At 35.4% G+C, this 12,709-nt stretch overlaps 2 protein-coding genes and 1 long non-coding RNA gene across 14 annotated transcripts; 1 reads left to right on the top strand and 2 right to left on the bottom strand.

Annotated features, from left to right (window-relative positions):
- Positions 1–1,741: 1,741 nt before the first annotated feature.
- LOC104725613 (uncharacterized) lies at positions 1,742–5,090 on the bottom strand. 12 transcript variants are annotated; one of them, XR_015573088.1, is made up of 10 exons: positions 4,856–5,090; positions 4,380–4,455; positions 4,151–4,281; positions 4,044–4,074; positions 3,840–3,883; positions 3,595–3,635; positions 3,406–3,504; positions 3,191–3,305; positions 2,973–3,060; positions 1,742–2,870 (listed from the first exon to the last, which is right to left on the bottom strand). It is a non-coding gene; the product is annotated as an uncharacterized LOC104725613 (long non-coding RNA). The 12 variants fall into 12 exon arrangements; XR_015573086.1 differs by having other exon boundaries at positions 2,985–3,060; XR_015573090.1 differs by having other exon boundaries at positions 3,604–3,635.
- Positions 5,091–6,042: 952 nt separating this feature from the next.
- LOC147935240 (transcription factor GTE12-like) lies at positions 6,043–7,053 on the top strand. Its single transcript, XM_087472915.1, has one exon. It carries the CDS (start codon positions 6,043–6,045, stop codon positions 7,051–7,053), a length of 1,011 nt encoding a protein of 336 aa, XP_087329041.1.
- A 576-nt stretch (positions 7,054–7,629) lies between these two features.
- Positions 7,630–10,349, bottom strand: LOC104725614 (protein FRIGIDA). Its single transcript, XM_010444289.3, has 3 exons — positions 9,164–10,349; positions 8,582–8,754; positions 7,630–8,491 (listed from the first exon to the last, which is right to left on the bottom strand). Exons 1-3 carry the CDS (start codon positions 10,185–10,187, stop codon positions 7,793–7,795), a joined length of 1,896 nt encoding a protein of 631 aa, XP_010442591.1. The 5' UTR covers positions 10,188–10,349; the 3' UTR covers positions 7,630–7,792.
- Positions 10,350–12,709: the final 2,360 nt, after the last annotated feature.

Here is a 12,709-nt window from a genome sequence, read left to right as displayed (position 1 = left end):
TTCTCAATTTTGCAGTAACATGTACAATTTCCTTATTCGTGTTTTTTATTAATTCGATCACCCTCTCTCGTCACCAGGGTTTGTGTTGTTGTTATGTTCTCTGTCATCATGTATGTCAGAAAGGTTACGAAAACAAAACTGAGAATATACCTTGGCTCCGAACAGGCCCGACCGAGGGGTAAGCAAGTGAAGCAATTGATTAGGGCATCTATTTTTTTAGAGCATATTCTAAACCAAATTTTTAAACGTTTTCACTAACTATGTTCATGAGCATTATAATGTTAATTAAGTTTGCTGTTATGAGTTAAAAAAGAAAATTGGTTTAGAAAAAAACAAATCTTTACTAGTATAATTGCAGCACTTTTTGCTCAAAAAAATGTTTTTGGAAACATTTAACATTGAATGCCATTAAATGCTTATATTCATATCCAAACAAGTTTAATTAACTATCTCTACTATCTTTATAACCAAACACAATTAAATTATTTTAAATATCCATATATACAATGTTCTACAATTAATATAGATATAGAAGATGTATTCCAGATTGAAATTTTTTATTATCCTATCATCTCTTTTTTTATTTTAAAATTTAAATGTAGTGAATCATCATATAATACATAAAGTTAATAAAAATGAATCTTTTCTGCATATATTCTGATTTATTTTTTTTAAAAACAAACATATATTATTACTCAATTAATATAAAAGTGTGTGTTTAACATACATATATAATAAATTTACCGTATATAGTAAATTATAAAATTGTAAGAAGTTTATAATTATAACTGATATATCTAAACTTAATAAAAAAAATTAAAATTATGAATATTTAAACATATTAAATTTTTCAAAATAACACAAACGAATTACATGACGGATATATGACATGACATATTGAATTGATAATATTAAAAAATAAAATATCATTAGTATGATTCTTCAATACGGGTTAAATTCTCATTTTACTAATTTAACAACACCAATATAAATATATCATATCAAACTGATTTAATTAATTTTATCAAACAAAAATTGTTGTGCGGTATACCGCGGATTACATACTAAATTATTAAATTAACACAATAATACTTTAGCAAAATTAGTATTAAAATAGTATATTAACAAAAAAAATATAAAAATTTTCCTCGCGGTATACCGCAGGTCATAATCTAGTTTAAAACTATAACCAAAGAGTTTCCATAGTCAAAGAGTTTTAAAAACATGAGTGATTACTGCTTAGGTAATATAATATTTTATTTTTGTACGGATTTATAAATGAACATAATAATTCAAAACAAAAGTAGGAAAGTGAGCAGCCAAATTAACATATTTTGGTCTAGGGATTTAGAAACTATTTTATAAATATAAATTCATTATGTTACTTTTTTTTTTTGTAATTTTGTTAAAAGTAAAGGGAAATTTTTCTTTTTAAATCGGCATAGGGCATTTAAAATGTTGAGCCGGCCCTGGCTCTGAAGTCAATCAATCGAGGAAGAAGCGTAAAACTGAAGAGCAGCGTGATGATGATCAGCATTACTATATCTCCTTTAATTACTTATAGATTCAGCATTCTCGTCAGCTATTATGTATTATTGGCTTAATTTTATTGTAACAGTGTTTTATTTTGCTTTTAGTTTTCGTTGGTTTAAGTACGTAAAACTTGTATGACATGACATGAATATATTAGAGAACTTTTAAACGATATATTGTTCAGTTCCTTCAATATAAGTTCCTATTGTTTCGATTGTAACGATTTTATTTGTTTCCCATATATATTTTTTTGATCCACTTGTTCGATTCAGAGCAATCCGTTTCAGGTATTCAGCAAAGCAACTTTTAGAAACAAGACAACGTGAAGAGAAAGCTAGAATTGAAAGTGAGACTAGAGCCGCCAGGTTGAAAGTGCTATGCAGGGAACGGCTTGCACTAGAGGAGTTGGCAGAAGAAGCCAAATTCAATGTTGTAAACAACTTGGAAACAGAGGACATGGTCAAACTCTGTGGTGGATCCTATCTGGCAAGAACTCGGAGGCTTGGAGAGCTTTGTCTGCTTCTAAGATTTGATGATTATTGGCCGGAACTTGAAGGATTAAGGAGGAAGGAGAGATTTAGCTAGCTAGTAGAGACGATCTAGTAGAGAGAGACTAACCACGCGCTTCCAACAAGGAACAATGCCCAAGAGCTATCTGTGCACATTCTGCGGCAGCTCTTAGCCCTCCCGCTGCTGCAGAAGAAGCTAATGCATGCCTTTTAACATGAAGGGAAAACGTCTCTGTTTGCTTGGTAGCCCATGTCACGAGCTCAGAACTATATGCTGGCTCTTTCCCAAAGATTCCCAACGAGTCACTAGAAGCTTGAGAGATAGCTGAGAAAGTTCAGCAGTGTACGCCCCTCCATATGAGGTGCTAGATGGACGAAGACTTTGCATGTTGTACTAATATCTCTGGAAATGGGCATCAAGAAGCACAGTATGGGCTCGAGGACCATCCCCAAGCCTTTTAAGAGCTGCTATTGCTGACCGAAGTTCTCCGCCTCTAGTTGAAAGTACAGAAGGGCCCAAAGTTTGCTTTTCGTTTGCTTGAGATACCAAAATTTCTCCCTCATCAAAAGCTTCCAGAGCTTCGTCTACCCTTCTTTCAGCTAATAAAGCATCAAGGTGGTCAGGAAATTCCGCAGCCCATTTCTACAGATCAGAGAGGTCGTTGTCCTCAAAATTCAATAAACCATTTGCAAGAGATTCATCGGAAACTTTATCATCGTCAATCTTAACTCCATCTGCTAAGCCATGAATTAAAGTGGCCTGAGTGGAGAGAAGATTTCTGGTAGATGATAGCTCTCCCTCCAGATCTGATATCTCTTTTTGATGTGCTGCACAGAAGCGAACTTTAATGCTCAAATTAACAAATTGCTAAGGAAAAACAATAAGGTATTGCCAGGAAAAAAGAAGTCATAAGCAAAATGCACATGCACCATAACCCATACGAAATGAAATAACGTTTGCAAAGTAGAGCTCTTTGATCATATTATCTTCAAAGAAAGTAACACGCCCAGCACCATCCTACAAAAATTTATATAACAGTCAACAATGAGTGAGTAAGTCATCTCACAAAAGGATTAATATACTTCTGCAACACAGTAGATATAATGTAATTGAAGAAACCACATGCATGAACGAGAAAAAATTAAACCTTGAGGATCCAATTGATGGCAACAGCAGCAGAAGCAGAACTGTTTCTTGAAGCTCCAACAGAATTAAGAAGAGTTTGAGTAGTAAACAACACCCATAGCTTAACCAAAGAAATGCTACAACATCATCATCACACAGTCAAAAAGATGAATCAATAACAGAGAATTCTAAACAAAACAAACAAACAAACAAAAGAACTTAAAAGAAGAATCATACTTTCAAAGCTCTCCAAGTCGTATAAGGAACATAAGACTCATTAAAACTCCCGGGAAAGCCTTCAGGCACAACATAAGATCTAAGAAACGAACCCACTTCCTGTAAAACACAATTTGAACACATTTCACTTAATTGATCAATTTCATATAATAGCATCAACCAAAAGAAATAGGTTTAAATCCATGGAACCTGGCGTACATCAAGCTTCTTTTCTCGAAGGGGTTCTCCATCTCCATTAATTGAAAAAAATACAAAACTAAAATTTTAGATACTTTAAACTTGAGATAGTCCAATGGTAGAACCATTGAAGGTTCTAAAAATTTAAAATTTTTGAAAACTCAAACTTGCAACACAATCAAGTGAGAAAGACATTACATAGTTTAAGGTGAGAGATATTAAAGCAACTAGTGGTGATTATAATCTCAGATTATTACCATTGATTTTTCAGCTCATTCACCAAACCGTAAAGCATCAATAGCTGCAGAAGAAAAGAAAGAAACAATAAACATTAATGTTGATACGAGTAAGTAGAGAGGAGTATCTGGTCGGCAACAAGCTAAGCCGAGCCCGAAATGTGATACAAGAAGTCTGAGAATGTACGGGAGTGTGAGATAGAAACAGAGGAGAACTTGACTTACTACGAGAGGTCTTTGCTTCATCTCTCCGATACTTGAAAGAACAAAAGACATTATTAACACAACCGATTAAAAAAAAAACAGATTGCGGAAGAACTTTGCAAATTTACAAGTTTAAGAATACAAAATACATACACCAAGACCAAGTCATTACCTGCAGTGCAAGCGCAGGTTATAGAATGTCTGGTCTGTTTGTGGAGGCGATGGCCCTTCCTTCAAAACCATCTAAAGAAACAAGGAGCTGTAAGACACAAAAAAAAAAAAAAAAATGAATAAAATTTCCATCCCTTTGAAAAACGAAGAAGACTATTACACGCTCCCTTCTAAAAGCTCCAGAACCTGATTAAGAGTGGCAGGCATCCCTTTTCTTGTCCTCCAGAACCCTTTATAAACCCACGGTCCCTTCCAACATCATCTAATTCATCAATGAAGACCACACACATATGGAGCCTGATTAATATTAGCATATGGAAATAGACTGAATCCTCTCACTATACAATGAGAATCATCAGAAAATCAACCAAGAGAGGTGTTGCTTTACTATCTCTGATTAATCGAAATCAAACAAACTGAGACAAAGAAATCAAATTCAAGCAGATACAAAGAGGATCAACACCGTCTCCATTTCTATCAATGTATTATTAATCGAAACAATCTGAGACTACCAAAATCAAACAAACTATTCCTAAAATAGTCGTCATTCATGCCTAATAAAAGAGAAATTAACCTACTTATTTATCCAAGAACCCTAATCTAATTCCGATCAATCGATTAAAAAAACAAGAAAACAACAATCTAAAACCCTAATTTCGTACCATGAGAATGATATTAGAGTTTCATTGAACGAAATCTCTCCGATTTCGATGCTCCAACCGGCGTTGGAGAAGATGCAACCGGCGGTTGTGGATTCTGCTCTCACTCAACGGATTCGCACAGATTAACACGGCGGATTCTCCTCTTAGTCATCGGCGGCGTTGAAGCAGCAGAGAGAGTTGATTCGCTTTGGCGGGCTGAGCATTCGGGTAATCCGTTCGGGTTCGGGTATTATCCATCGGGTTCGGGTAAACGGGTTTAGAAAAATAGAATCCATTGGGTATTTTTAGATATATGGGTTCGGTTCGGTTTGGGTACTATCGGGTTTGGGTCGGTTTGGGTTACAAATTTTAAAACCCGATTAGTATCCGAACTACCGGGTATCCGAAAAAATATAATTAAATTTAAATAAATTTTGACTTACATAACAAAATATATTAGATATTTTGATTATTTTTGATATTTAGGTATAAAACTAAATGAAATATTCAAAATTATAATCATAATTTTGGGGTAATTGCATTATATTAATGATAAATATGTTTATATGTTCGGGTTTAATGGGTACCCAAACGGGTACCGGGTATTACCCGACCCTAACCCGAACCTACAGGTATTATAAAATAGAATCCAATAGGGTTTTATAGGCAAACCCGTATCCAACCCGAACCCAGTTTTTTGGGTCGGATTCCGGGTTGGGTATTCAGGTACGGTTTTTATGTCCAGACTTAGCGAAACTAAGACTCTTAAGAGAGAGAGACACGCGGGTTGTTGTTTTTTTATATTTATTTATCCACTTTTGTTATTAATTACACTTACTACTCGTTACTCCGCTTCACATTGGAAATCCAAATACGGGACTAAACGTCATTATAATAACATGTCCCTATAATTAATTTACTAATCACAGTAATTAAAACAAAAAAAACCCTAACCCCTAATGTGTATATAAGGTAAGAGAAGGCAATTTTTTCTCAGTTGCAGTAACAATTTCCTTTTTCCTCACGTCTTTCACTCTTGAGATCTTGACAACTTTTTTGCGTTTTTTTTTTGTTCCACTCGATCACCCTCTCTCGTATCGTATCGTACTCGTTCTTCTTCGTGCGAGCGAGCGTGTCTCTGTTTGATCGTTCTTCCCATAAATCTAGGGTTTGTGTAGTTGTTGTGCTCTGTCGGATTTGTTTTAATCATGTATGTCAGAAGGATGATTACAGAAAAAAAACTGAGGAATGGCTCTGAAGTCAATCCATCGAGTTCGAGGAAGAAGCGTAAAGCTGAAGAGCAGCGTGATGATGATGATCAGGAAAATACGAAGAAGAAGCAAAAGCTGGATCTGGATGGCGAGTCGTCGTCGTCGTCCATGTATGATCTGTGTCTAAAGGTACTAGAATCGATGAGAGACGAATGGTTTGGTTCGCGTTTCGAGGAGCTCGTCATTGAAAGCCCTAATTACTTCTCTGTTATATCGAAGCCAATGGACTTCGTCACGATCAAGTCCAAACTCGCCAAGAATCTCTACGTCAATATTTCTGAAGAGTTTCCCAAAGATATTCGATTGGTCTATGAGAATGCGATTCGTTATTATCCTCCTCAGAATGCGATTCACAAGAACGCTAAGAAGCTTATGAGGGTTTTCGAGGTCAGATGGGAACCGGTTATTAAGAAGAACAAGTTAGCTTGTGAGAGCTTTTACTTGGGCCAAAAGGTTTCATCTCATTCGGAAAATCCAGCAGTACTGAAAGAGGATAAGACTGAGAGCTCTTCATTCGATCCGAAGGCTCTTCGTGCGGCAGCAATCAGGATTCGATTTGCAGATACTATCGCCAACGCCAGATATAGAAAGGAGCTCATTGACGAGAGTGGTGCCAGTAACAACAACAAGGCTGATGTGATACTGGGAATGCAGAAAGCAAAGCAACTTTTAGAAACAAGGCAACGTGAAGAGAAAGCTAGAATTGAAGGTGAGACTAGAGCCGCCAGGTTGAAAGTGCTATGCAGGGAACGGCTTGCACTAGAGGAGTTGGCAGAAGAAGCCAAATTCAATGTTGTAAACAACTTGGAAACAGAGAAGGACATGGTCAAACTCTGTGGTGGATCCTATCTGGCAAGAACTCGGAGTCCTGCAGAGCTTGGTCTGCGTTTAAGATTTGACGATTATTGGCCGGAACTTGAAGAGATTAAGGAGGAAGGAGAGATCTAGCTAGCTAGTAGAGACGATCTAGTAGAGGGAGACTCCTACAGTCTCGATCGTGTAATTACTTTTAGATTCAGCATTCTCGAGGAATCCTTGGCCAATAGCTGCAGTACTGCCAGTTCCTTTAAGTTGCATGTTTCTCGTCAGCTATTATTATTGGCTTGATTTTATTGTAACAGTGTTTTATTTTGCTTTTGTTTTCGTTGGTTTAAGTACGTAAAACTTGTATGACATGACAGGAATTAGAGATCTTTTTACATCAATAAACGATATATTGTTCAGTTCCTTCAGTATAAGCTCCCTATTGTTTCGATTGTAACGATTTTATTTGTTTCCTATATTTTGTTTGATCCACTTGTTCGATTCAGAGCAATCCGTTTCAGGTATTCACTTATTTTTCCCAGTTCGTCTTGATGAATTTAGAATGTTTTACAATTGTTATGTGTTTCTGTTGTGTTTTCAGGGTCAATGTCTGATGTAAATATCATGGAACAAGAAGGAACAAATACAGAAGAAGAAGCGAATCCAGATGATGAAGAGCCGGAGGTCTATTTAGATAGTGATATTTTGATGTATCTGAGGTTGACTAAAAACCTGTGAAGCATATAACATTAGCATCTGAAATGTCAATTACAGAGAGCAAAATTTTTTGCATTCTTAAGCCTTACAAAATAACTTAAATTTTGACTATTGTGGGGAAAAAATAAACTACCTTAAACAAAAACAAAAAGCATTTACATTCCTCCTATGTGTGGTCTAGTGATGAGTTACTACGAGGAGACCTGTGATTGGATAAACCCAAATATCTTTCTTGAGATGGTGAATGTCTGTAAACCCTTTGTAAACCATATGGTATTTGTTGCTGTTGTCCATGAATTGGAGGAGAGTACTGCCGTGGATGTCTCTGTCCATGAACCGGAGAGTACTGCCGAGGAACTCTCTGTCCGTTAGCCTGAGAGTATGAATTTGGAGGCAGATGTTCATATGCATATACACTTCTTCCTAAACCACCAGGTGGAACCATATATTCAGGGGATCTTCTGAGACTTGAGCGATGAGGAAAAGATGATGACGGGCCAAGGTAACTACTCACAAGAGCTGATATTTCATCTCTATCTTCGTCTCTTTGACTAGGAAAGATTCGATCACGGTACAGAGGAGAATATGATGAAGAAGCTACTGGTGGCGTTTCCATGGGTGACAACCTCGGACGTTTCATCTGTTGGTTATACAATCTCTTGGTAAGTACCGCTTCCTCCATTAAACTGATGGATCTTGCTTTCTCTTCCATCTCTCTGTTGAGCTGAAGAGTGTCACCCTCCAGCTTAACAATTTCTTCTTTGATCTGCCACCCTGGTAGTTCTTTCGCAGGGTCTAACTTGTGAGTCTCCATAAACTGCATCACTGATGATAGTGTACCTATCTGCTTTTCAGTCGCCTCTTTCTGTCGAGAAATTAAAGAGAACAATGGTAAGATTCAGAAGAGAAAAAAAGAGTTCATAAAGGTACATAATATGCGAGGTAGAATTCATACAAATGCCAATGGTGAGTGGGCTTTTCGTTTTGCCTCGTCAAATGACTCCTTGCTCATCCTTAAGAATGAAGTTAGAACTGTAGAAGCTGAAAACTTATCCTCCATTCCAAAGTTATACACCATCTCAAGAGCTTCAATATTCTTTCCACGCTTGATACTTGATTCAACTATACCTATGACCAATAGAATTTTGTGTCAAGACCAGTTATTTAACACTAGTAAGTTGGCAACTTGGCATTGCTTAAGGCGTAATAATTAGTATTGAACAGCAAAACCATATGATTTTAACCACAGCAACCACTACACTCAAGGCAACAGCATCTCGTTTGGTTCTGACAAACAACAATTTTGTACCAGTGCTATGGTTGAGAGTTCCAAGTTCTTCCCAGGTTAGATTCTAGCTAAAATTTTGTTCAATCAGTCATTGCACTCTAAAATGCCATGAACTCTCTTAATTTATAGCATGGTACATACAATTCTACTCCAAGAAAACAAAGATTGAGCTCGACACTTATCGATCCTATCAACAAAAAGGAACCACCTTTGCAATGAAATTAACAGAGTGAAGACAGAACATGGTACCTGAAATCATAGGGACAAGAAAAGGCGACCGTTTCAAAGCACCCGCAATCTCATTAAAACCACAAGTCAGTATCAAATCCAACACGTCCATACTTTTAAAGTTTGAAGGAACACCATAACAAGCAATCAGTAAAAGCAGACCCCTTGCATCCATTAGCTCAGCCGCAGCTAATCCTCCTTCACCCACCAGTCTTTTCTTCCACGCAACAGCAGCCGCCTTCGCCTCATCTTTAACAGAACTCTCAATCTTAATCTTTGCCTTCCCTTCACCAGGATCAGGCATTAGAAGAAAAGACTCCATAATGAGAAGCGAAACATGTCTCGCAGAGATCATAGGCGAATCCTTAGAAAAAGCTCTACGCCCTTGTAAGTAAAACTTGCCAATACATTCGAACACAAACTTGGCTGGCTCCTTAGCCAACTTCAAAGCTACAGGAATCTCTTCCAATAGCTTAGCTCGATCAGAGATATTCCCGTAGATGTATTTACGCAGACCTTTGCTACACATTGACTCACACAAACGTTCCCCTTCCGATTTATCTGAAATCGCCGGTATAGGATCACACAAACGTTCCCCTTCCGGTTTATCTGAAATCGCCGGTACAGGATCCTGAGACGATTGGCTCACAGTCACGGTGGTGGTATCTACAGAAGCATTGTTCCGCGGTGGCGATAACGGCTGATGGAAATCGGAAGAAGCGGCGATGTCAACGCCGTTACTCTTGAGTTTTGAATCGATTGCGTTTTCAATTGACTCGATGTGCTTCTGCAAATCATCGAATTGGCGTTTGAAAGCGTCCACCGCAGCTGAAAACGCAGCCAAATCGTCGATTGATTTCAGAAACTGCGGCTGCTTAGATTGACCGATCGTAATTTGATCTGTTTCAACAACCGCCGGGAATTCTCCCCGCCGTCGTCGTTCAGATTGCCGGGGAATCGCCGCCGTAGAGGGTTGCGCCTCCATTGTCGGTGGATAATTGGCGTAGGCAAGAGCAGGGATCATAGAACCGTTGTGGAAGGCCATGGGAATGTGGAGGAGGAAGAAGAAAGAAAGATTGCAAAATAAAATTAAAATTTAAAGCCCTAATTTTGACACTCTAAATTAAATTCTATGAAAATTTAGTTAAATTACCAAATTTTGTTTAACTGTATCGTTTTTTTTTTATTAATTAGGAAGTGTATGTATAGTTTTCTCTTTTTTCTTTCTTCTTTCTAACGAATATATAGAACTATAATTATAAATTAAGATTATAGTTAAGTTTTTATTTATTTTGACAGCTATTTGGTCATTTTTGTTACTATATAGATTTTATGTGATAAAGAAAATAGAAATAATATTTTGATTAATTATTTTTAACTAAATACTATGTCTTAAATGTTTTAATAATTCACAGATGTTGACAAAAAAAAAAAAAAAAGATGTTGAATGGAAATTTGGTTTGACTTGTTAACTTTATCCCTTCGAGGCTTCAATGTTTAAATATGTTTTCATGATACAAATATGGGTTTAATAATGAATCCAAATTCCAAACTAACATCCCAAACCCAAACTAAGATTATGGTTTTTTTCATTTTTGTTTGTTCTTTATTTGGATTAGAGGACCAAATTAAAGTTTATTTATTTTTGGTTTGCATGAATATTTTGCAGTTTTTAAATGGTTTTTAGATTTTGGTTTTTGGTTATTGTTTTTGGTTTTTAGTTTTTGGTGTAGATTTTAGTTTTTTCATAAACTTGAATGGTAACTTTTTTTTTGGCAACGAATGATAATTTTTAAAAATATTTTAATAGTTAATATTATTTTTAGAAACGTTTTTGATAAACAAGTGAACAAAATTATTGGTTCCTAGAAAATAGCATAATCAAAAGAAATTCAGAGAAATAAATGAAAATAGATTTTAAGCAAAACAAAACTCTCAAAATCTCATTAAATAAGATATTGGATTCTCTATAGAAATTTTCAAAATCTCTCAAAATATACATTTCATAAATTTTAAGGAAACCATTCTTAAATTTTTAAATGGTCATAAAATAGATTCTGGAAAAACAAAAACCAAAAACAACTTTAAAACTAAAAACATTCAAGGCACTTTAGTTGGTTTATGCTCCGTTTTTAAATGAACAGAATGTAATCCATCATAATTAGAACATGTATTTTCTTATGCTAATTACTGTACTGCTTAAGATTAACATAAACACAAGTAACTAAAGTCCTTTTTGGTAAGGTACTTCCGTAGAGTTAAGCAACCAACAACTCTTCCTTAATAAGATTGACCACCGTGAATTTTGGTGCCTATTTCAGTTTATTAATTAATTACTTATTGTTTTCAATTGCTTATTAAATATATTCTATGTGTTCATTGTATAAACCCTCAAGAATTACAGACTCATCGTTTCTAAACAAAACAAAATTATCTCTTAGTAATATTTGTTTTTAGTCTTTACCATTGTTCTATTTATATTGAGCTATAACCTATTTTTACGTTTTTCTCAGAATTTTCAAGTTTTTCAGTACTTCACTTATTTTTATTCATATAACTCTACTTTCAACAATTTTAAAACTATTTTATTAACATATCTATGAAATTGAAACTTAAAAATATTTTATGCTAATTATATATCTATTGGAAAAGTGAAATTTTTGGAAGAACTACATTTAGAAGAAAATATTAGAAACAAAAGCAAAATATGTGCAAATCAAAGGCTAAACCATAGCAAAACATATTTTTTTTCAAAAATGTAATAATAATTAGTTTAGAGATTATAAAATTTAAAATATAGCTATTATAAAAGAAATATATAATGAATCCAGTCAAAAATATTTATAGATTTGCCATTGATACCACTAGTGATTAGAAAACTGTATTGTTATTTATATTATTGCATCCATCAATAGAGATGGGTTCATGACTCATATCTTTTATATACGGAAAATGGCTTGACCAACGAAGAGCGGTGATCAGAGATAATTTTTGACAATTATTTTCTTGTTTGTCAGTTGCTAGAGTATTGAAATTTTCTATGTGTAATTTGTAGGCACTCAAGAGTAGAGCGAATCTTGTCGTATCTAAAGATGGTACCGGTAATTACAAAATCATAAACAGTACGCCCACTCAAAGAAACAGTTCTATCGTGATTGCTACATCACGGGCACGGTGGACTTTATTTGCGGTCAAGCTTTGACAGTATTCCAAAATTGTCAGACTGAGGCTCGAAAACCAATCCGAGGATAGAGCAATGTCATAACTGCTCAATCTCGTGACAGCCAGAGCTTGATGTCAGGGTTTACATTTCAGAAATATAACATAACGGCTAGTAAAGATCTTGCTCCGGTAAAAAAAAAACAGTAAAGTCGTTTCTTAGACGACCGTGGGACGTATTATCAAGAGTGGTCTTTATGGAGTCATTCATAGATGATCTTATTAATCATGCGGGTTGGATCCTATGGGAAAATGACCTTAATTAGCCGCCTATCTACTTTCTATTATGGAGAATATGAAAACAACGGCCCTAGAGCTGATATAAAGAAGCGAGTGACATGAAAAATT

The sequence above is a fragment of the Camelina sativa genome, chromosome 11, assembly GCF_030686135.1.
Source record: "Camelina sativa cultivar CO46 ecotype springtype chromosome 11, ASM3068613v1".
Lineage (NCBI taxonomy): Eukaryota > Viridiplantae > Streptophyta > Magnoliopsida > Brassicales > Brassicaceae > Camelina > Camelina sativa.
The sequence above is the reverse complement of the archived record's forward strand: the minus strand, read 5'-3'. Positions and strand labels throughout refer to the sequence as shown.